We start from the raw sequence: 23,448 nt of genomic DNA, 5'->3' as shown, positions 1-23,448 counted from the left end.
ATATCCTGAATTAGTAACCACAGTGGTAGTGGATTAAGGGTTGGACTTGATGATCTCAGAGGTCCTTTCCAACCTGCCTGATTCTGTAATTTGTGAATTCAGACCTGAAGCCTCCACAAGCTTTCTAAATCTTAACTATTATTCTTTAACACTGATATAATAGTACAAACACAAGTGATTTTAATATAGATATCAGGTCCATCAGAAACTCCTAATCGTAAACTGACTCTGGAAAACTTCCAAATCTGGAGTACTTAATGAAATTAATAATATTTCTATAATTTATCCATATTATTATTTTTACCCTGATAATCTACTCAATGTGCTAATTTAATACAATTCTAGCAGTCACAGTAATTTGTTAATTTTATTAATATTTCATTGCTATTACTTTCCATCTATTTTCTTGCTTTGGCATATAGTTACCATGATATGTTCTAGGATTATTAATAACAGATATAATGGAATATTCTTTTCAAATAAAAAATGTAATTTCAGAAACCTTGAGAACCTCAGTGTTTATCAAAGTGTAAACTTATGCTGACAGCTCCTCCTAATAAGTCTTTGCTTTTCACAGCTTGCCTCAGTTTAAGAGGCAGAAATTAGCATTCAGTGCTTAAAATGCTACCACTACATCTAAAGTTTCTCCAAATCTGAATTCAGAAGGACAAAGTTCAAACGTAATTTATTAGTACACTGGGAACACAACTCACAAATCCAGCCAATATTTTCAGTTATAAAACTAAACCTGAAATTGTATAATTACTTTGGTGATAAATTTGACTGGAAAATAAATTGAACTCTTCTGGATGAATGCACAAAAAATAACAAGAGATGGAATCAGGTTTGGTTCTTAAAAGTATTCTTAGCAAGACTTTTTTTTCTCTCTTGTTCACTTAAAACATTAACTTAAAACATCTTTTGAACACTTGGGAAAGATTTACATGTTCATAGTGGGTTTCTTCTAATAGTATGAGCATGAATGTGTATACACCTCATGTTTCCACACTTTCCCCCGTGACAAATACAGAATAGTAAAGGGACCACTACCAGAAAGATTTTTAGCTGTTTTAGGGCACGTACTTGAAAACTGCATTTTTATTTTAGGTTTTGACAAATGGAAAAATCATGTTTAAAATTCTGACATTGAACCCCGCATTTTCATGCTTCATCTATCCAACATCCCTTTAGATGTAAATACATATGAAAGTAAACACCATTTAAAAATTTCCCCCTTAAGTTCAGTACTAGGCATTTTCTCATATTAATTATCTAAGAAAAAAAATCTAGGCAAAATTTGTCTAGATCTTGAAAAGTTTTGAAACCAGCATCTTGAAAAGGTTTTGAAACATTGCTCCAAAAAAAGGAAAATTATTTTTAATTACACTAGCAAATGCAGCTTACAAGAATGCTTCAAATAAAGTTTGGTGATCTGACTGGATGAAGATTCACACAAGATAAGAAAGCAAGACTCCACTAATATTACTAATATTTTCCTGTATAAATTTCTCACAATATGAATTTAAACTCTTCTAAATATACATGCCAGTATCAGGTTATGAAGTCCAACCTAACACCATTTTTAATTATGCCCATATGATCAGAATACTATTTTAATTAAGTCAGCAGCCACTCTTCATTTGTAGAAGAAAATTCAAAGAAAAACCATGACTAAATCTAAGTCAAAATTCTGATACTTCTGAAATCAATACGAAAGATGCAACTTCATATATGAATCTGATCCTCCTAGGTGGCAAATCAGCTTTATCTTAGAAAACTACTCAAAAATCTGGATTATTTATGTGATAATTTATTCCTGGCCTATTTGGATAGACATTTCTAGATGGGAGAATTTATCTTACTGTTGTTGTTTACTTCCTAAACTATAGACAAAATTATGGAATGAATCAGCACGGAATTTGATCTGGGAATTTTTTGTCCCCTCAACATGTAACTGAAAAATGCCCCTTTTTACTAAAGTGATCTGAAAACTCAGCGAGTGTAGTATGAGGATTAATGCCTAAACTTCTTTTGGGAAAATGTTAAAAAAGACCATTTGCCTGACATAAAATCCTGGCTACTACATGAGATTAGTCAACTACTTTTCTACAACATTTTGTAAGGCTGTGTAATATCTTAACACTCATGTGGAACAGCTGCACTGACACAATAGGCTGCAGCCACTTTTTTCTGTCCTAATAATCCACATATTAAAGAGTCCCTAAATACTCACTGATGCGACAGAGCATAACAGCTCCCATGGAGCTGCTGCAGTTTATCAGGTCAGTGATCTGCATACTGAGGATTCCCCAAGTACTCATTGACAGGTAGCATCTCATATACACTTGTACCAAAATAATAATTGCTTGAAAGGAACTGCTAAACCCCAGCTGCAAAACCAGATCAATTTAAAACCGCCGAGACAGTACTTTGTTTTTTCTGAAGATCTGATAAATCTAGGAAAATTTACAAGACAATCCAAGATATCTGAGCAGAAGAACCATTCTTATATATTATGGCTGTACGCACTGTGGTTAAAAGTATTTCCTACCTTTTCTTAAATGAATTTCAATCACTAACTTTCTGCTAGACACAGGTGACCCAAAACCTGCCCTTGGTGCTGTCAGAATTAAAAAAACTGTGATATAGTTAATCAACTTAAGTGAAGCCTTGGATTTTTTACTACATCCTCACTTGCTTCCTCTTTGTAGTACTTTCTTCTCCTCTACTCTTAACTATGAATCATTGAGCCCCATAATTTTTCCTTTGTCTTTTCTTTCATACCCCAACAAGTGTCCATCCTTGTCATCTCAGATGACATCCTTGTCATCTTCTTACTCAGTTGTCTCCATTGGCTACATTTACTCACCACAGACTAAAGGAAAAACTCATGCATTCACCTACATCCTGAAAAAGAGGTGTGCTAGTTCAAATGAACAATAAACAATTGTTAAATTAGCAAATTGTTAAAAACTTTTGGAACCATGACAAGTCCAATGACAACAGTCTTGACTCACTAAAATAAACGTATCTCTGATGACACATTAATAAGCAAACAGAAGCAGATGCTCTGTATAGCAAAAGACAGCAAAAAATCCTCTTTACAAATAAGGTGCCAGAATCATATTCCCTGAACTTGCAAATGAAGCATAAGTTCAAGGTGGGCCAAGAGACTTTTCTGTTGTGCACAGAGAAACCCTCCCAGTAACAATTCCTGTCTTTTAGGCATTTTGTGATTCCCACTGAAAGGGGGTTCTTCTTTTGAAGCAATTTATGTAACCAGGGTCCCTAAACTTTACAGACCATGGAAACTTTATAACGGAAAAAAGACAAAATGAACTGAATAAACAGTGGTCACAGTGTCCATAGCTCATCTTGCTTATACAATTAAAGTAAGATTTGGCAATCAGTCATCTCCAAAAAAGAGCTAAGGGAGCCGAAGACTGATGGAGAAAAAGTATGAAAAGGGAAAAGGTTCATAGATTTTCACTGAGAGGAGGAAAGGCAGCATGATGAAACACCTGAATCAGTAGCTCTTTATCAATAAAAGTGGTTGCATTGATATGTTTTTCTGTTCTTTGTGCTGCAGCCTTTGAATATTCATGAGGAACAGGCTTCAGACTGTGGAAAAAGCTTTTTTCTGTCTTTGTCTTCATGGGCCCTGGGAAGAAGCAAAGACATCTGAGGATAAGCTGAGAATTTTTAATGTTATGTAGAACTTTCATCAATTGTGGAGCTGAGTGAAAACTCATCAGACAGTGATTTTCTGACCAGAGATTACATTTCTTTTGGCAAATCAATACTACTAAGTCACAGGGACTCTGTGTCACTAAGGAGTTCAGAAATAGCCAGCGGCAGTGCCCACAGCATTTGAAGAAGCTTGATTTGAAGTTCCAATTGTTGAACTTCCATCCCAGACCTCTCAAGATCATCCTTCCAACCCCCCTGCTAGAGCATGACACTGGGACCAGTTATTGCTACCCTACTTGGGCACTTGGTCATATGAAAAAAATTGGAAAAGACTGCCAGCTGAATTCCTGGGGACAACTTTAGCCAAGCCAAAGTATCCTTGGTTTTAATTGTAATTCAATCCCCTAGGGTTCATCCAGCTCTCTGAAAAGGGCAAACGATGCCTCTGCTATAATTTACTTTCAGACCGTGTGATTTTTTCCAAATGATGGGGATGAATTTTATAGACTATCAACTGGATGCTCATGCAGCTTTGTATTGATTTCATTCACACAAGCACATACAGGGTCTGCTCAGTTTCACAAATAAGCAGGCTCTGAAGTTAAGTTTTGAGTAAATAGCTCTTACTGTTTGCAAAAAAACCCTAGACTAAATAAAGATCTTCCAGCATCAATCCCTTAGTATGAATAGCAGGATGTGAATGCCTCATTTCTCAAACAGCTGATGAATTTGCAGACCCAAAGAATCCAAATCACTCTCCTATAATTCCTTTGGCCACAGTGGTAACAGGATGGAATTCCTTTGCAATCTCTAAATCCCTTTAATATTGCTTTTACAGATCAGAAAACAGCACAGATGTTTTATGTAATACAGTAATAGCAAAGGTGTGAAAAAGATCTCATTTTTTAATGACAATTCTTCATTCTGATGTGGACAATAACTATTGCATATGGGGGAAAAGAATACACAAGAAAATCTCAAATGCAGATTAAAAGCTAAGAAATTAAGAAGTCACGGTTAATACCAAGTTTAAAAAGTAAGTTCTGAAATCATTCCCAAACTAAATAGTTACTAAAACAAAAAAGTTGAGGCAATATGATACAAACAGCTGTGGTTAAGTGAGTTCTGTGTTTGGATTACCAGGTCAAACACGGTGATCCTGGTTTTCATACCCAGGAAAGGTGGTTTAAAGATCATATCCATAGGGCACTGTGTTGTGACACAGAGACAGATGGAAAGAAAAAACATTGAGAACAAAATTAACTGTAATCAATAACTAAATGAATAGAGAAAGCAGAACAGAAATTAGGGGTAGATTTAGTACACAGCTACTGTAACAAGTCATCTGAGCATGGCTGTGTGGTTGAGTTATTCTTCCCTGCCTCCAGAGCAGCTGGTTACTAAGATTAATGATTTATACATTCAAAAGGGTCTTGATTCTTCTGGTCTTGTTGGCTGGAAACCCTACAGAAATCATGATATTCCTATTATTTGCTTCCTCCCCACACCCAAAATAGATACATGTACTACATTCAGCTATCAAGCATTTAATTCAGCTTGAACTTAATCTGCTGAATGAAAGTGCTCAAAAAAGGGCAATTTTTAAGAAAAGAGAAAAGTATGAGCTGATGTGTCAGAAGGAAAATCAGGCTGATAAAGTCATGACTTTCTGAGTGCCCCACTGAAACTCCCCTTTTCAGCAAGAGGATTGGGCTGTACTTGGTTGGAAGGACAATTTAACTGCAGATACCATAGAACCATAGAATATCTCCAGATGGAAGGGACCCATAGATCAAAACAGTGCATCTTTTAACTCATATATTGGAACTATAGTAGAAAACTACAAAGAAATGCTCCTTCTAGAAATAGACTGGTTTTAACCTAACTATTGTGAAAATTTGTATTTGAAAAAAATTGATCATATACAAAGAAGCTAATCATACACACCACTAATGAGAAGTAGTACTCCTGATGATATAGGCTATTACTTAAGCTATTAGGATAAAAGTGACTTCATACAGAAAGGACAACAGTTAGCAAAAAGCAACCCTAGAAAGATTTTACTCTATTATTTGAGTAATCTTACACAGAAATAAAGGGTCTGTTTTGTCAGATCATATTTGCACAGACAGCTTTTCAAACGAGTAAGTATACACAATATGAATGAATTTTCAACTTGGAAAAGAATGAAAAGATTTCTTACACGACAGGAGCAGATTTTGCTTTGTCATTCTTTCTTAGGTTTTATATTATTAAAATGCTCCAAGCAGGTGTAAGCTTTGGTAAAGGTCAACACAGTAACAGGCATCTTGTCTGATGTTTGACTCACACTGCTGGTCTGTTAATAGCACAACGTTCTAACAAACAATACATGACATTTTAAATACCTCTTGAATTTTTTATCTCCTATACATCCAGTCTTGCACTGGTTACTTCACAGAACGAGTCTGACAGATTCAGCGAATTAAAAATCAGAAAACGCTTCGCAAAATCAGAACGCTTTGGTTAGGTGAGAGCAGCAGCCACACATCTGATAACAAGGAAGTCTTAGGAAAAAAAAATTCTCTCTGTCTATACATGCTTTGCTAAAAGTCTCTTGACACAAATAAAAGGATCCTCCCCAACATATGGAGGAGTTGCTATGCCCTTCCGGGGATGGTCTGTAGCTATGTTCACCTCAGGCACGCCAAGGAGAGGTTGAATTGTCAAATGCAATTTCAATCATAGGGTGGTTTGGTTGAGGCAGATTAGTTGTATGTGATGATGATAGATAGTTTATCCCAGCCCCAAACTGCCGCCTGGGAAATCTTGCACGCAAAGGAACAGAACCTCAGTCATTATTAGCGTCAAGGAGGTGCACGGAGGCAAAATTTGGTTGGCAGCCAGGCAAGAGGAATCAAGGCGAAAAAGTGACCAATTGCATGTTCAAAATGGAAACTGATAGGCATGTCGGAGTTTGGAAAAATTTTAAACACCAGAAAAAAGTCATGCATTATTAATTATTCAGAGATAAATATTTAAAGAGCCTTTCTCTGCGGAGAGGAGAAATTTTTAAAGTCAATGTAAATTACATGTATAGTGTCCTAATTTTAAGCTTCTTTATCCCAGAAGCTTCACTGTGACAGTTCAGAGCGCTTCTTCTTACGTAACTTTAAATATTCCTTTTTCAGTGAAAACATTGCAAATTAAAAAATATTCACCGTCAAAATTTTTATAAACAAATTGAAGGTATATATTCATGCTGAATTATTGGTAAGCAAAGCAACCATTAACACACCTCACAGTGGAGTAAAATGGTCATACTTATCACCTTTACCTTTTCAAAGATACCTAAATATTTAATGAACAAAACAGTAAAATCCACCTGTGTGAGCAATCACAATCCTTGGTTCTCTAATAAATAGCAAAAAATTGCTAAAAGAGAATGTCCTCAAGTTTCATTGCCTGAAGTGATATGCTCTGACAAATCTAACAGCTCTTTCTGTGTCATTCCTAATGCACTTGTCACTCAGTATTATCCATCCTCATTAATGACAATGGGAAAGTTTATCTTGGGAACACGTTTTAAATCATCCACTCTTTACAATGGGACCATGAAATCTCTTACAAAACATGAGGCGGGAACTACTCTGACAACAAAACCCCTTCCTGGCAGCTTTACTCTTAATTCCTGTTCAAGGAATAATGTGTTTATCACACAACCATACGGAACAATATATTAGATGAAACTTGAAATAAGAATAGCTGGTTTGATTTTTCAAGATAGGAAGTAGGTTTACAATATTTTTATTATGCTGAGAACAGTAAATCCTTTAGGAATGTCATTTTGTACAAAACTGTATTTCCTCTTTTAAGAAAAAAGATACTTGTAAAATTATTTCTCTACTCATAAACTCAACACTTCATAGAAATGATGTACTTCTTTCAATAAAAATGATCTCTGACTATTTCTGCTTAATTCTGCTTAATATATAACTATTTTTACCAGATGTCTAGACTGTACATACAACACTACTCTAGTTATGCCTACTTTCTGCAAGTAAATACTCTATCACTGCTGTGCACTTGGAACTGATGGAATGCAACTACTCAATTTACTTTGGATGCTCTCATGTAAAAACTGCAACATCCATAACTTTTTTTTTCCCCATAATTTTATTTGTAACAACACCAACAGCCTTCCATAAAGCCAGCAGTTAACATAACTTACTTTCAAGCACACCTCCTCTTACTGTATCTTCAATAAATGTTTGTATTTTAGATCAATTTGTGAAGTAACGAGATTATTAAAAAAAACCCAAGAAACAAAGAATAAAAAAGCCAACCCAAATAAGTGATGCAAGAAAGTATGCCAGATACACCTGTTGCACGAGCATGTGCAACTCCTAAATTGAATTTGCAGAATAATATTTTCCTAAAAGATGCAAACTCACACCATGGTGCAGATGTGCAAAACAGGGGAGGCAGAAGTAGAAGAGACCATGGTATGTGTATGATTTTTAGTTCAGACTACAGAAGAAAAAGTGTGTCTTATATAAGGATGTTAAGTAATCCACTGACAAAATTCTTGCAGTGTGACTCTTCTACCTTAGAGCTTTACTCTACAAACACAACAAAAATTTTCCTTTGTAGTTTTAGGGGAATTTCAGTAACCTGAACCTAATTCTTATGGCTTTTTCAGAGCCAGAATTCCTTTTTAAGATCAGGAATAAGACAACACAGATGCAAGCCTACTTCAAAACTGTCTTTTCCACACAGTAACTGTGGTCCTCAAAATTCCAAAAGTAGCCCATGTTTTCTTAGGACAGACAGAACAAGAACAAGCCAGATCTCCTTTGCTGTTTTCAAAAAACAAAACAGAACAAATCAGAAATTTTCAGACTATTGCTCAAGTTTCTAGCAGGCAGTAGTGATTTGATTTCTTACTTTGAAAAAACTCTCTCTCTTAAAAGAAATTAGAAGTAATGTGGCTTTATATTTAAGAAACGAGAAGTGCAATACCTCATCAGTGATTGCTTATCAAACTGTACAAAAAGCCTAAAAAGAGCCTAAGCAGGACATTAATAAAATAAAGAAAATATATGATAATCCCTAGATATTGAGAAGTAACTACTTCAATAGCCTTACAAAACGAAAAATTAACCTAATAAAGATTAACATAATTTACAAAATTACTCATAACTTAAGCAAAATGTGAATTTCATTTAACTATACAGCTCTTCAAAGCATCAGAAATTTAGTTACTTACTGGAATATCTGCACACATTCAATATTTATGCTGTCTTCCTCTCTATCCATTTTTAAACAGAGTTAAAGGAGTAGCTAAAACTCTGCCAATAAAATGACAGGAAGGCTATTTTTAGTTTAGATGATGTACACCAAGCACAAACAGCCCATGGCTACGCTACTATTGAGGATCAGATCTGAATACAAATATTAGATTTCCTCCTTATTAATTATTTTAACAGCAAAAAGAATTACAATTTAAGTACCAATTAGCATCTCTTAATAAACACTCATGCTAGATGGAGAACCATTTCCCCCTATATTATAGCAGCAAAAGCTGATATAACTGCTGTCACACTACTCTCTGGTAGCAAAAGGTTTGTGAAAGGGCATTTGAGGCAGCACAGGAAACCTGCAATCTGCCCAGAATTACAAAGTCCTTAACCAAAACGAAGAAGTACTGATTAGGTACATGGTGTTGCCTCGGGGGCTTTAGATTGCAGACCTGAGACATAACTGAGAGACTACAGTGTTTATTGATTAGGCAACACATTACTAAATCTCTAATAAATCAGGAAGAGATGCAACCAGCAGATAACACCACATAATACAGTGCTGAAAAGGAAATGTTGCTCAGGTGCAGCTGAGGGATGTGTTTACTCTGTGCATCTGACATCCTGAGCAACAAGATGGGTGCAAACTGTGGCTGTACCTGCAAGCAGACTTCCCTTGGTCAGTCCTGAGAGTTTAGCTGCACCAAACACTCCTTGGTTTCTACTCTCCATCTGCAGGTAAGCACTACCAATGTAGGACAGCTTTAGGCCAACAAAATAAAGTAAAATTAACAGATGAAAGTCTTCCTTAGTTTATTGTTTCCCACTCTAATCTGATACATGAAATTTAAAATAAAAAGTAGTTAATATTGAATTAAATTATCAGATTCTGCTATACTTTCCTGCCAATACACAGGTAACCAGACAAACTGCAGGTTGCACGTAAAAGCCCTTAAAGCAAGAAATACCAGTGACACAGCAAAAAACAGTACAGTTGTACAGTACTACAGTACCAGTACTACAGCAAAACTTTTCCTCTTGTTCATCTAATTGTGTGCTGACTACAAATAAAAGTAAGGGTGCATGTCCAAAACCTGAAAACCTGACCTGGAGCACTATATGGGCTGAGAATGTGGCCACCACTGTTATTTTTTCTGCTGCTCACAGCCCCCAAAGCCTGTCTGCCAACTCCACTGCTCTTCACTCCTCCAGCTGGAGAGTCTAGAGCCAACCCAACGATGAGGCAGGTCACTGTACAGCTATTATCCAAACATGTGAAATGTTTCACTAACAAATAAACCACTGAGGTTCTATTCAAACTCCCAGTAGATATTCTGGATACATCATGGAGACTTCAGTAGTCCCCTCAAGGCTACCGTGGCCAAGTCATCCCTCTCAAACATTCAAATGAAAGTCACAAAAAGCTATAGAACAGTTTTTGTAGAGGTGAAAAATACAAAAGAACTACAAATTTGTGGTATCCTTACAGATTTATGTTCATCCAAACCCACTAGTATTTTCCTCAGAGTGGAAATGCTAACACTTAAGCTTAAATTTGCAAATTACAATAAAATATTTTGGAATTTCTTGGATTAAGCATGGTACTAGTTATCTCAAACATCCTGGCAAACCTTGCTCTGTTTTCCTACAGAACTGATTCTTTATTTCCCAGTTTTCAATGGGGCTATCTTACAGTTTCCTGGTTTAGAGAATACTTTTTCCACCCACAGATCAATAATCAAAAGCATAAGAAAAGACCACTGAGATAAGAAGATGTAAATGGATGGATCATCCATGTGGGTGTGCAAAATAACAGCCCTGAACTTCAATGCTTATCAATTAGGTTCATGTATGATACAGGCCTGTGGTTGAGGAAATGTGTCTTCCTATGTGCTTTATTTTTTATTTTCCTGCACTTTAGAGACAAATAAAATTCAAAGATAGATCTTACTGTATACAGCCATGAAGGAATTCTTTATTATTTGAAAGATAGAATATTATAAAATTATCAAATACATATTTGTTAAAATTTGGTGGGTTTTAAGGAGCATTTGATGGAGGTGGAACTCAGCTCTTGCTGAGAACTACTGTTCGTATGGTGCTTAACTCCTTTTGCTTAATAACTCACCATCAAAAGCATTTTAAATTACACCTTTGTCTAAAAAGCACTACTACTTTAGTGAAAAATACAATCCCTGTAGATATAAAGTGTAATAATATTTACCAAGCAACAGTTTACAGAAGATCTCTTTCACCTACCTATCTTCTAATACTAAGAAAGTGGGAATATGTCACCTACTTTACTTGTCTGGCAAATACAAGATAAGTTGACCCATTTATTTACAGGTTGAACAAGGCCAATCCATTTCATGTTACAGCACTGACCCTTAATGCAGATCCTGTGAATGAGCAGCCCATCACAATATGAACAAGTGACCTTTAATTGCATTAATGGCTTTGTTGCATGTTCTTCCATTATGACAACACAATTATGGTATAAATATTTCTAAACATCATAATTATTAAAATAAAAATAAATGTGAGTTCTGTTTACTGACAAAGAACTGCAGATGGATGAATAGAGCCCTCGTGTTATACCTGTTATACCTCCAACAACCCATAAACCAAAATTAATTATGAAATACATTTCAGGATATTACAAATCTTCATATGCAGTGTAAAAGTTAATAGTATCTTCAGAATATTGAAATAATTCAATTTAGATGATTTAGTATTAAAAAATAAGAAGGATTGTTTTAAAAATTAGTTTCCCATAAGTTCACAAGATATAAATGTTCTGATATTCTATCTACAACATAAAACTTACTTGATTTCTGTTCTCTCTACCACTAGCATTGAGGGTATTTTCTTTTTAAATAGGAGCATTCCAAGTATTGGTTTACCTCAAGTTACTATAATTTAAAAATATCTCCCAAAACTTTATCTAAATTGTACTGTCACAATTTTAAAGACATTTATTTATTCAAAATAGTTTGAAAGAATGTAATACATTTTTGACAGGCAGTCTTTTACAATATTGAAATCAAATCTTTGATTTCATCAAACCCTTCATATTCTGTGCCTTATTCCTGGAAGGCTCATGCCAAAATGATTTAGTTTGATTTTCTTTAACAATGGTAGGTTGGCTTGACAGCATCTGACAAAACAATTCAGTGAAGTACACCATACCAGGTAAAGAGAACCTGAACTGGCTACTAGATGTAATAATGCAGAGTGGAGCCTGGAATTATGACAGAATTAGTTTTGTAGAAGAATCTTTCTGCAGTATTATTAATTTCATGGTGCTATAATTAGTCTTTTGATCTATGTTTAAATAAGTCAGTGGTAATGTCTTTATTAATTCCATAGTGAGATTGGGCAAGAAAAAAAATCAATGTAACAGTGGTTTGATTGGCATAAATTTCAACTGAATTTTATTGCAATGTTTTACTTCTCTCTTTTGGAAAGTTTAGTTTTCTATGCAGAGTTCACTGCATTTGAGCCCCTGAGCTGAAGTGGAACACCCAGTGCTGGAGTTTGGCAGGTCTGATGCTACCTGGCTGAGGCAGGCTGAGGAGAAAGAGATGTTTGCATGTAAGCCCCAAGGGTACTTGTGTTCTCAAATACATGGGGACAAGCCCCAAAGATTTTATTACATTAGAAAAATCAAAGAAATACACTTTGTGTAACACTTGAGAGAAGTTCTGTCTCACCTTTGAACCAGGAATATCTATAAAGTTTCATGTGTGCTCCAGGCTCTGGGCAGCCAGGCAGTGTTACCTCTGGCTTGGTAAAAGCAGGGTGCATTCTGAGGCTGTAAAACCCTAACATGGGCTCAAGTCTTCTCATGTCACCAGCACATGATTTAAAAAAAAGGAGCTGCCTTTAGGTGTGAAACATAAAAGCTCCTGGTGTTCCATGTACTGTGCAGCATATCCTAGCTTTGGTGTTACATGGTGTGAATTTCATCTCAGTGAACGAGAATTCACGTTCATATTTTACTGATTGATTGCAACAGAACTACCACCTTACTTAAATTTCTAATAAACCAATGTTTTGCCTTTTGCCAGCTCTCAGGCTCACAGATTCTTTTTGTTAAAATACTGCTTAAAATAGTTCATTAATTCAAAAGTGTTTGGTTATTTGCAGAATTACCCAACTCTACACCGAAATATAATAAGGATTGAAATCAGGGTGAGTCATTAATGAAGGCTGCTTTAAATTTTCTTGGAAGAAGCCTACAAGAAGTGATGCTACTGAGGTACAGTGGATACTTCCAAATTCTCGTGCTGATATGGCACGTGTGCATATTTCTTATACATGCTGATCCCATGTCAGCACTGGTAACAGGGCTGATTTGTTCCTGCAGAAGAAATAGCTCAGGAATAACCCTAAACTGTTGTGCCCATACCTGTTCTCAATGCTTTTATTGAATAAATACAAAATGTTTTTGGGAGCACAGTTCTGGTACTTAGTTGCATCTCCATCTCAAATCCCTTAGAATGAACCCTGTGCTCTGCTAAAACCACCTAAAGTACTGCAGGCATCAGTTCTGACTTGACCTCACCCACTGGTTTTGGTAAATAATCTATAGCAGGGGCTAAATAGTACTTCTCCTTTGATAAAAAGAAGTTTAGTACAGTATAATCTGTGTAAATAAACAGTGAAAAAGAATAGGTTAGGAAAAAAAAGTAGAAATACAGACATTTCAGATGGAAGCCACCTAGGACATATTTCGTGGTTTTAATTGCCAAATTAACCAAAAGCAGTTTTAAGACTTCTTCCTTAAGAACGATGGATACATAAAACACATAGAAATATCTGGAGTTGCAATAAAAACTTGCTTATTTTGACAGTTATTAATTTTCTTATAGTTCTTTATTGATAGATGAAGAAAGGGCATTATTGTAATGCCTTTGGAATTATACTTTCATTTTTAATTCTACATAGACTCAGTTGATGTCTTTTGGGATTATGCTTCCTTCCAAAGACATAACCTTTTACCCTGGCAACTACCACTAGGAAAAATGCACTGCAGAATACCCCATAATACCATATTGTGCCTGTTACTGGGAAACCAGCAACTTGCCTGCCACAATACTCCATTTCTGACTTTTTTTCTCCTGTTAGAAAACACCTCTCAGAAAAGAATCTCCTAAACTCATACATTAAGCTCTGGCAACCTTTGCTGTGTGGCAGTCCTTCATGTTAGGACACCTGGTTTCAAACTGTGCTGTCTTTTAAAGATTTTCATTCTGGTTTGCACAGGTGTTTTATAAAGAAAAACAAATTAGCTGGCTCTTTCTTGTGAATTCAACAAAACTGAAAAATAGTCACAACAACTATTTATTAGACAAACTACATTATGCAAATTGTAGAAAAAAAGCTTATTCTCCACATTATTAACAATTGACTGTACCTGAAGACTTGAAAAATCATCAGTAAAAACTAGGGAACAAAAAAACCCCTAAACCTCACAAACTTTCCTATTCACAACCATTTATCTAAATTACCAAAATTTAAAACTTTAAACACATAATTTCAGAGATATATGTTGACCAGACAGTAACAAAGGGAGTTAATCAAATATGAATCTTCTCCAACTGTCTTGTCAAGCCAGGTAATGATGTCCTGCCAGCCAAACTCAGAGGGAACATGTGAAACAAATACAAAAGTAAACAGGCCTTAAGCTGCCCAAGGGAAAGTCAGCAAGATGGCAATTTCAATCATTTGGAATAATACTAAAGCAGCCTTAGGCTTTTCTCAGAATGGAAACATGTCACTGTTACTGCAATATTTCAACAGATCAGACTGCAAAAGAAAGGAACACTTATGTAATCGCAGCAGTGGAAGCTTTACTCAACTGTGAGGTGGAAAATAATTAAGAGGAAATTCCCTTTTTTTTGAGTAATTGTAAATGTATCTAAATAACAAAGACGAACTCTTTCCTTAGAAATTCCAAAGAGTGAAAAAAATCAAATTTAGGCACAAATTCCTCTTGTTTTTATACAGGAGGCTTTAGAAAAAAAAAAAAAAAAAAAAAAAAAAGAAGTTCTATCAAATAAAACTACGAATATAACGTTCCTAAAAAAACTTACCAACTGTTGCTAAAACTTACACTTAGAGCTACAAACAAAGCAAAAGCTACTTCAGGAACAACTCTGCTGAGATGCTTCATTAAGATGAACAGGTTGTCATATCATTTGACTGAGAAATCAAAAAATATTTCAAATATTTGGGGAACTTACCTAATCAGTAAACTTTCAGTATGTGTCTAGTCATGTAGCCATCTTTTAGTCAATCATCAGAAAATCAAAGGCAAATTGGCATGACTCAACCCAAACTTTAATACCGCATGATTGTGTCGTGTAAGCTTGTTTTGTGCGAGGCTGCTGTGGTTTTAGCAGAGAGATTAACGACCGGACCTAAGCTGGCCTCCAAACCTTGCCCTGCTGATGCCTCAAGCCCTTTGAAGTCTGACCATCATACCTGGCAAAACAACAGTGGGAACTAGGCTGGTGTCAGATCTAATCAAGTTTCCTGCCTCAGCATAGCTAACTATGGGGTACACTAATTGGCCCAATTGCGGATTATACCTTTTGCTACAGATTCAAGACAATAATTTAGTCAAATGATGGTTTTTATCTCCTTCTAATTAAGATTCCAAAGTGGGAAGAAATAGGATTAGACAGGCTAACTTCAAAATTGTGTCCTTTAAAGTGGTATGCACATAAGAGAGAATTCTGATAATATTGCATATAATAATACATCCCTAGTAACTAATGTGTGAGGATTTGGGAAAGCTTGATAGAGCTACTGCACTTTTGCCACAACCATGTAAGTTTTCCTGGAAAGGGTCTACCTCATAATTTACAAATGGAAAATGAACACTCAGAAATATTCATTAAAAAGCATTTTCATCATGGGTTTAAAAAACCCCCAACCCTTTAAAATACATTTCAGTCAGTCTTTTGACAGAGAAGATACAAGAAAAACTGAAACAGTTAAATGGTTCTGCACACTATAAAGAGGCAGAGTCCCTCCCACAAAACTGCAATCTAATAAAATGGAACTGCCATTTAAGGGTTTTTACTGATGAGGGTCAAACCATAAAGAGTTATTTAACTGGTGAGCAATCCAGAGATGAGAAAATCCATGTCCCATGCCCTTATTTTAAACGGAAAAAAAAAATAAAATAAAGGTCTAGCGTTGAAAAACCTTATTTGGAGAAATGTTGCCAAAAGTAATGGCTTGTGAATCTCTAAGTTTTCTTATGTAATTTGATTTTAAAGTATCACTTCAAGTAGCCGTCAATATTTTTACCCTAAACTGTGTATGTAACTAACCAGAAGCTCTCAGAACCCTGTAATGTACTTAAAATATATTTTAATTTCTCATTTAGGCTACATACTAAAGAAGTTGTAACCTTAGCTGTACTTTGCATGCAGCATTCTGTTGCTTGCAATGCACATTGTTGTGCTGCTTTAACCACCAGAACCAAACCTGACTGCTGACTCATGACATTCTAACTGCAGAAACCCTTTTTAGAAGACTGTATTCACATCCCCTCTTAATTCAATTTTCCCTTGCTCCCATTTGGTTATTGACCTCATTGCTCTAGTCACTCTAGCTGTAGTCTGCTTCCTCTAATAGGATGAAGAAGGAAAACATATGTACTATAGATTACTGAAATGTGAACAGGACAGGGATCTAACCTGTTCAAAACAGGATAGTTTGGGTCAGTTCAGCATAGAGGAAGAGTTTCCCTTACAAAACCTGAAGGTATTCAAAAGGGGCTGCAGCTGAGCAATGAAGGAGAAATAAACAAGTGGGTCATACACGTGTGTCTGAGGCAACAGGTTGTTTCCAGACTTCCACTACACCCCTGCTTCCAACTCTTCTGCCCCATGGCTAATTCAGTTCTTTTTACAGACCCTCCTGCTACTTTTTTTTTTTTTTTTTCCTCTCCCTGCCAAATTACATTACAAGTTAGAATTCCAAATGCTGATAACAGAAAAAAAATCATATTTTCTGAGTCAGGGTTCGATGTGAGGAAAAAAAACCACCAATATTCTAATTCAGACCCACAGTATATAAGAATTTACTATGCTGTGAAATGAGGGTGCATGCTTCTCTGCACCTCTGAAAACAGCAAGAACATTTGTATTGCAAAACAAAGCACAGACTATTAAGGTTTTTGTTTCTTACATACTGCACAAAAGCAGTTGTTAAAATGGTTTAATACCTCACAATGCCTGGTTTCACTAACAGCATTCTCTGGAAAGTGAGAAACTTTCTAAAGGAATGTCTTTGGGAAAAAAGCCCTCCTTCATGTATTTGCCTTTAAGTGGCTTCTGAAGAGGATACCTCTAGTTGAGAAACTTCTAGCACTCATGCAGAGATGACCTGCGTGAAGAACTGGCTGCCTGATTAACTATTAACTACTCTCAATAGGATTAGATAATTAAAGACATTGATGACCATTAATTAGGAGGAGGGCACCTTAATTTGTCACTTGATAGGGCCTTTTCAATGATTTATAGGTTAGGGCTACTTGCAATTGTGAAGGGGAGGAGGCAGTGAAGAGAGAGAACCCTTAAGTTACCTTATCAAGTGGCCAGCTAAAAAGGGCAGAGGGTCAAATAAGGGCCAAAGTGGTCACTTAAGGGTGAAGTCCCAAACACCAAAGCAGTGCCAAGCCACATTGACCATCATTTGGTGATGGAGTAAAAAATATGCTAATTTATTGGTGGCAATTCTCTCTTTTTACGGTTTCAAGCAGTTAAGACAAGTGGCCTGCTTAAGAGCTTTTCATTTGAAAAGAGATTAAACAAAATGGTTTGTCAGGGATGCTTGGCTGTTTTATGTCTTTGTTAAATAAAATTTGCCCAGACTGTACCGATGGCTATCACATCACCCCAAAAGTCATCTTCCCTCTCTATGCATTACTTGGTTAATAAATACATCAGCTCTAATTGCTTAATAGTGCTATGTTCATTTGCTCTTTAGCAAGATTAAAATGAAATGCATCTTTTGTATTACTGCCTTCTATCAGGGCTGTCTGCATAAAGGTCACAGAAAAAAGTTTAAATTTAGTAGGAAATTTACTTAAGGACATTAGTGTAAATGATACTGTGTTTAAAATGACATAAAAGAGCGAAAGGTGATTTCAGTAATGCAAAGAAAATGGTTTCTGAATACTGATAAGGACACTTATCCCTCATACCACACACAATTTTAGGCAGCATTATACATTAAAATCCCTCTACTGGGGTAATAACATGTAGCTACTTTCCCACCCACTAACACAAGTAAGAGCAAGTCATTAACATTTAATTAAATATGCTCCTGACATCCTTAGATACATGTCACGCTTTGCTATTGAAGGTTGTGGCCTACTTTCTATGTACATTTTAAACCAAAATAAACTATTTATAACGGACTGATTTACTGCAGCAAACGAGACATTTTTAATTAGAAAGCATATCACAGTATTTTATAAAACTGTTCTGAACAGCAAAACCAGAATGAAATGAATTTACATCTGATGCATAGTTCATGTATTTCACAAAACGAAACATAAGAGATGGGATTAGCTCCACCTTTTGCATTCTAAATAGTGAAACAAAATTGGTTCTCTTACCTCAATGGTGAACAGCTTCCTTTTTAATCTAAAAGCCAGGTCCTTCGTGTCTGACACATCACAGTTCAAGCTATTAAGCCGAGGCATCTGATGTACATGAACCAAACCTTGTGGAAAGAAAGAGTGAAAGAGGGAAAAAAAATTAAGAAAACGCTGTCATCCAGATGCATAAATTAGAGTCTTACAGCAGAATTCAGTATATTTACACACACTCATCCTCCCCTTTTTAAACTGGAGCTTACTACCAGAAGCAATGAAGCAAACGGTGCGATTATACTCAAGTAATCAAGCAGAATAAGATAAACAGAAATCCTTGTGCGAGGAAAACTAATTGCACTTTGGTACAGAAATACAGATGTAAAGAGGGATCTTAATACTTGTCAAAACTACAGCCGGTTTGTGTGTGATTTTCTCTTGTATTTACAGTAAGCAAATATGGCTATCACCTTGCATGCTGCCCACGGCACCACTGAGTGATCTTTATTTTATTAAATGCACCAGTAAGCAGCCAGCAAAACAAGGCTTATGGGTTACTGATAACCACTGAAGCTCTAATGAGAAGTACTTCATCTTCAGCCCTGAAATTGACTTCGAAAAAGTTTCCGGAAAAGATCTCTTTAGCTCACGCTTTTCAACAATTTTTAACCCCTACGTCATCCTAGGAAAAATATGTTTTCTTCATGCAGGAGCCTTCTATTGCTGTTCAGATGTTTTTAACAGCACTAGGTGCACTGCAAGCTCTGCATTCTGTCAGCTGCAACTCAAGCTGATTTTTTCTGACAAGGACGCTGGATGGTTTTTGCGCAGCCTGATATAGTTTCTGAACAACCTAAGGGTGGTTTTCTACATCTGAAACCCAGGAAAATTCTACAGGGCTTCTCAATTACTGGCCTATATTTGCTGTTCATAAAGCCAACAGTGTATAAATGGAAATACTGAACATTTAGAAACCAAATCTTGCTTGAAAACGGCAGCTGTGAGAAAAAACTTCACACTAAAACCCTATTTAAAAACCCTAATAATTTAAAAGCAGTTATTTTTCCAAGGTTTTATTTATTTTTTAAAAAGGAAGAGTAAGGGAAGAAAGTTTCCTAAAACTGAAATACATTAAAAATAATTGTTATGGGCACTATTTAAAAAAATTCTCAATATTATTAGAAAAGGATTTTTACAGCTTGAAACCTTTTAGCCCTGCCTGTAGCCCAAGGACATAAAAGAATTATTTGTTTGACTTTTGAGCTCAAAATACAATTATCATATATAGGAACAGCATGTAAAACACAGGGTTGCTTTTATACAGTATTGAAAAACTTTTAATTAAGGATCATCTATTTAATTCTTTTGTTATTTTATTGTCTTTTCAATCATTGAAATTTGTAGGCAGCTCAGTAAAATTATTAACGCAAGATTCATTAAATAATGCAACAAACCTCTCCTGAGTAATGTAAAAATCTTTTCCCATCTGCAGCAAATAGATAATCTTAAAATATATTCTTAAACAAAAAGAATACGTAAGGTTAAAATTGTGAAAAACAACAGTTTATACCTTATTAGATTATGGTTGCCTAAGCCTCAAAAGCTATGTATATTGGCATATAATTTTTATTTAGCAACACTAAATATGATTTAGCATACATTTTTACAGGAAACCAGGAAATAACTGTTAAACTACACATTGTCTTAAAAGATCTTCTCAGTACTGAGAAAAGGAGTATCAAATTGACAGAATTATGTTAGCATAAACAAATGCCACATAATGATTACACAGTTGGAAAAATAATTAGGCAAATTATTCTACCTTTTGTTCACAGTATCTTTTTCATTCACCTTTTTTTTCAGATAAAGAAATGTGCACTAGTTCCACAGTCAAAGAGATTTTTCTCTGATTTATTAATTACAGCCTGCATACACACAGTGGTGTCTCAACACTATCTACTTCTTTTTCTATATATTCTGCTATGGAAAACACTGCCACATCCTCACATATTTACAGGAGGCTTTGGATAAGCATTTTACTTCCAACTAAAGGTTTCCATGGAACTCCAGTAGTATCATAATAATAACAGCTGCAATTTATGCACACTTGGAGCACTGCTCCAGATCAGCTAAAACTGTTATTCACTGCTTTGGCTACACATAACTTCTCATCTTTTAAAATTTAAACAGTTCTGCTGCAATGGCTAACAAAATCTCTGGGAAACAAAATGCAAAATTAACAACCATTACACATTTTGAAGATAAATCACTTGAAAGTCTACATGACATTTTACCAAATTAGTTTCATATTTTACATGCCACACGTATCCACGTTCACTCATTTAAATGTGCAAGTGCTGTAACTTAAAGCTGAAAAACAGAACGTTATTTTTAGACAAAGTTTATACAGCACATAATTTAGCAGCTTATTCACCTTAATAAAATATGTGTTTTGCTGTGTTCTCTATTTAAAACTTGGCAGATCAAAAGTATTGATTTCATGACAAGTTCAGCTCGCTGGTCAGATGATTGCCAAGCCTCCTCTGCATGTGAATTCCCCAAAGCCTGCCTGTTGAGATGTACATCTGATTGAGCCATGCCTCAGTAATACAGCTTGACAACATGCAAGGAGTTGCCATGTTTCCTTTGCAGCCTTAATGCACTTTGCTGAAAATTTTCCTAACTCAAGGCTGGATAGAGAGGAGAAACATTTAAGAGGTATATTCTAAAATGAAATCAAATGCTACTTTATCACAGATACCCAACTGGAAGGTAAGCTGCTAAGTGCCCTAGAAAGACTCAGGGCAGACTTTTTGCATTGCTAAAGATGGAACTTACCATGGTAATCCTTGTATAATGGATTGGTTTCTCTCTCAGAGCCAATAAATGATTCAAGACCAACCACCATATCTGACAAGTTTGTTACACGTTCCATAATTGCTTTATTCTGTAAGACATGGAAACAAAATACACATCCTATGTGATGAAAAAGGTAATTAATGTTCACAGAGTGAGCTTTGGTCTTCTCAATGACAAACTGTGGGGAAAAAATAGGTCATCAATACTTAGAAATTACATTGGAGGGCTTTTTTTATCAAAAAATAAGACTTAAGAATTCTGTCTGAAGAAAACATATATTTGATGAGCAGAAACCATAAAAGGGCTAACTCAACACTAAATACATATTGCTAAATCTTCATAACCATAAGTATTTGCTCACATCAGAGATATTTACAATCTATCTGGAAGTGAAGCACCTCTCATTGACTTCTACTGTGAGTTACCTTGTGTTTGTCCTCTGAAAACCTAGTTTTTCATTACATTTAAGCGTATCACCTTTAATATTTTGTGCAAGGACAACCCACATGATTTTTCATTTTAGTCATTATTTAAACAGTACAGAAAACCGAAGCATTTTCTCCAGTATTTTCCTCTGTAAATGTTCCTGTCTATACATGAGTCTAAAGCTTCAATCTGCATTAACATTTCCCAGTATGTTTGTGATTTGTAAGTGATGCCTTATGTCTACTGCAGCAATGTTGTGTCATGTGTCTTAAATAAGCACATAGTTTTCTTTACTTAATTTTCCATAGCAGAAAGCAACAGTCAAAGGTCACAACAGAGATCTTCTGAGGTAGCTCAGGATAAAATGTTCTTAAACACTTTGATGATGTCAGTATTTAATGAGCACAAAAGAGATGACTCTGCTAAAAAGCAAAGTATTTCTTTAAAATAAGTTACTCTCTGAAAGCTGCCTGGACAGCTGGTTACTTTTACTCTTGGTGACTGTAGTGCTAAACCCATCATACCTTCAGGAGTATCAAGATCAATCACTTCAAAATACCCATTCCAAGATATTTTGTTAGAAATTCTATGCACTTTACTAACACACAGGTTTGTTAAAACAGTGATCAAAACACCAGTTGCTTTTATGAAGATGCATTTCAGTAGCACTGTACTTCCCAGCCACAGATGCCTATGGAGCGGATGGGAAAGGTGAACGTAAAATATGAATTCTGTTTTTTGACCACTACTTCAAGTAACTTGTGGCCTGCCCAGCACAGCCCAATCTGCTCAGGTTACAAGGCTTAAATCCACCAATCCCATGGTACCTTTACACCCCCTCCCTTCCCCACCTTATGGGCCAGATGGCATTCAGTCCTGGGGACTGGTGTCTCTTCTCAAAGCTGCTACTTGTGCACAGGCCAAACTGATCTATCTCCATGGAATCAGGGAACTTCAATTTTACCTACAAAGTGTAGATATAGATAATGATAAAATAGGGTTACAACACAGAATTTCCTTTCTGAGGAATAATGTAAGTGATCTGAATTAAAAGAACACTGACTATACATCAATCCCTAAATTTTGTTCTTATATCCACTCCTGAAATATTAAAGCTGACTTGCAAATTATTTTCTTTTCTAGGAAAAGGGAGACAGTATACTATATTTCAGTGGAAAGTTTTCATCTCGTTATTCTACAGGGGTAATAGCACAGAAATGGTATGAATTTAAGCCTTAGGTGCCTAGTGATCTCTATAAATCCACAGACCACATATTATTGTATTGTACCAGTTCTTCAGCAGACCGGTGGATGTTTCTTGTTTAAGCAATACAGAATTGCTACATAAATAAATAAACACTGATGATCTCTGGAAGCCAAACTTTTGGTATAGAAAAAAAATTTCTATCATCTGAAAAAACATTTGCTGTCCATTAATGTTTTTACTTGATGGTCTTCATAACACTGGGTTATAAAAACTGTGGATAGGTGCTCAATCACCCACAAGGCAACATCATTAACAGTCCTAGAAAAGCTAAGAATAGTATCCTTCCTATTTGGTCTTAATTCTGGGAA

The 23,448-nt window shown here is 35.6% G+C and overlaps 1 protein-coding gene across 4 annotated transcripts in view; it reads right to left on the bottom strand.

Annotated features, from left to right (window-relative positions):
• ELP4 (elongator acetyltransferase complex subunit 4) overlaps nucleotides 1-23,448 on the bottom strand; it is a 116,099-nt gene that overhangs the window by 46,719 nt on the left and 45,932 nt on the right. For 3 of the 4 annotated variants that reach the window (XM_071761853.1, XM_071761855.1, XM_071761856.1), the window contains exons 8-9: nucleotides 21,427-21,535; nucleotides 18,613-18,719 (exon numbers count right to left, since the gene is read on the bottom strand). In XM_071761853.1, coding sequence (XP_071617954.1) covers nucleotides 18,613-18,719; nucleotides 21,427-21,535 — 216 coding nt within the window. Of the gene's footprint in view, nucleotides 1-9,628; nucleotides 9,702-18,612; nucleotides 18,720-21,426; nucleotides 21,536-23,448 lie in introns of all 4 variants that reach the window. The other variant, XM_071761854.1, reaches the window with a different exon arrangement.

The sequence above is a fragment of the Heliangelus exortis genome, chromosome 18 (assembly GCF_036169615.1).
Source record: "Heliangelus exortis chromosome 18, bHelExo1.hap1, whole genome shotgun sequence".
Taxonomy (NCBI): domain Eukaryota; kingdom Metazoa; phylum Chordata; class Aves; order Apodiformes; family Trochilidae; genus Heliangelus; species Heliangelus exortis.
This window is presented reverse-complemented; position numbering and strand designations above follow the sequence as displayed.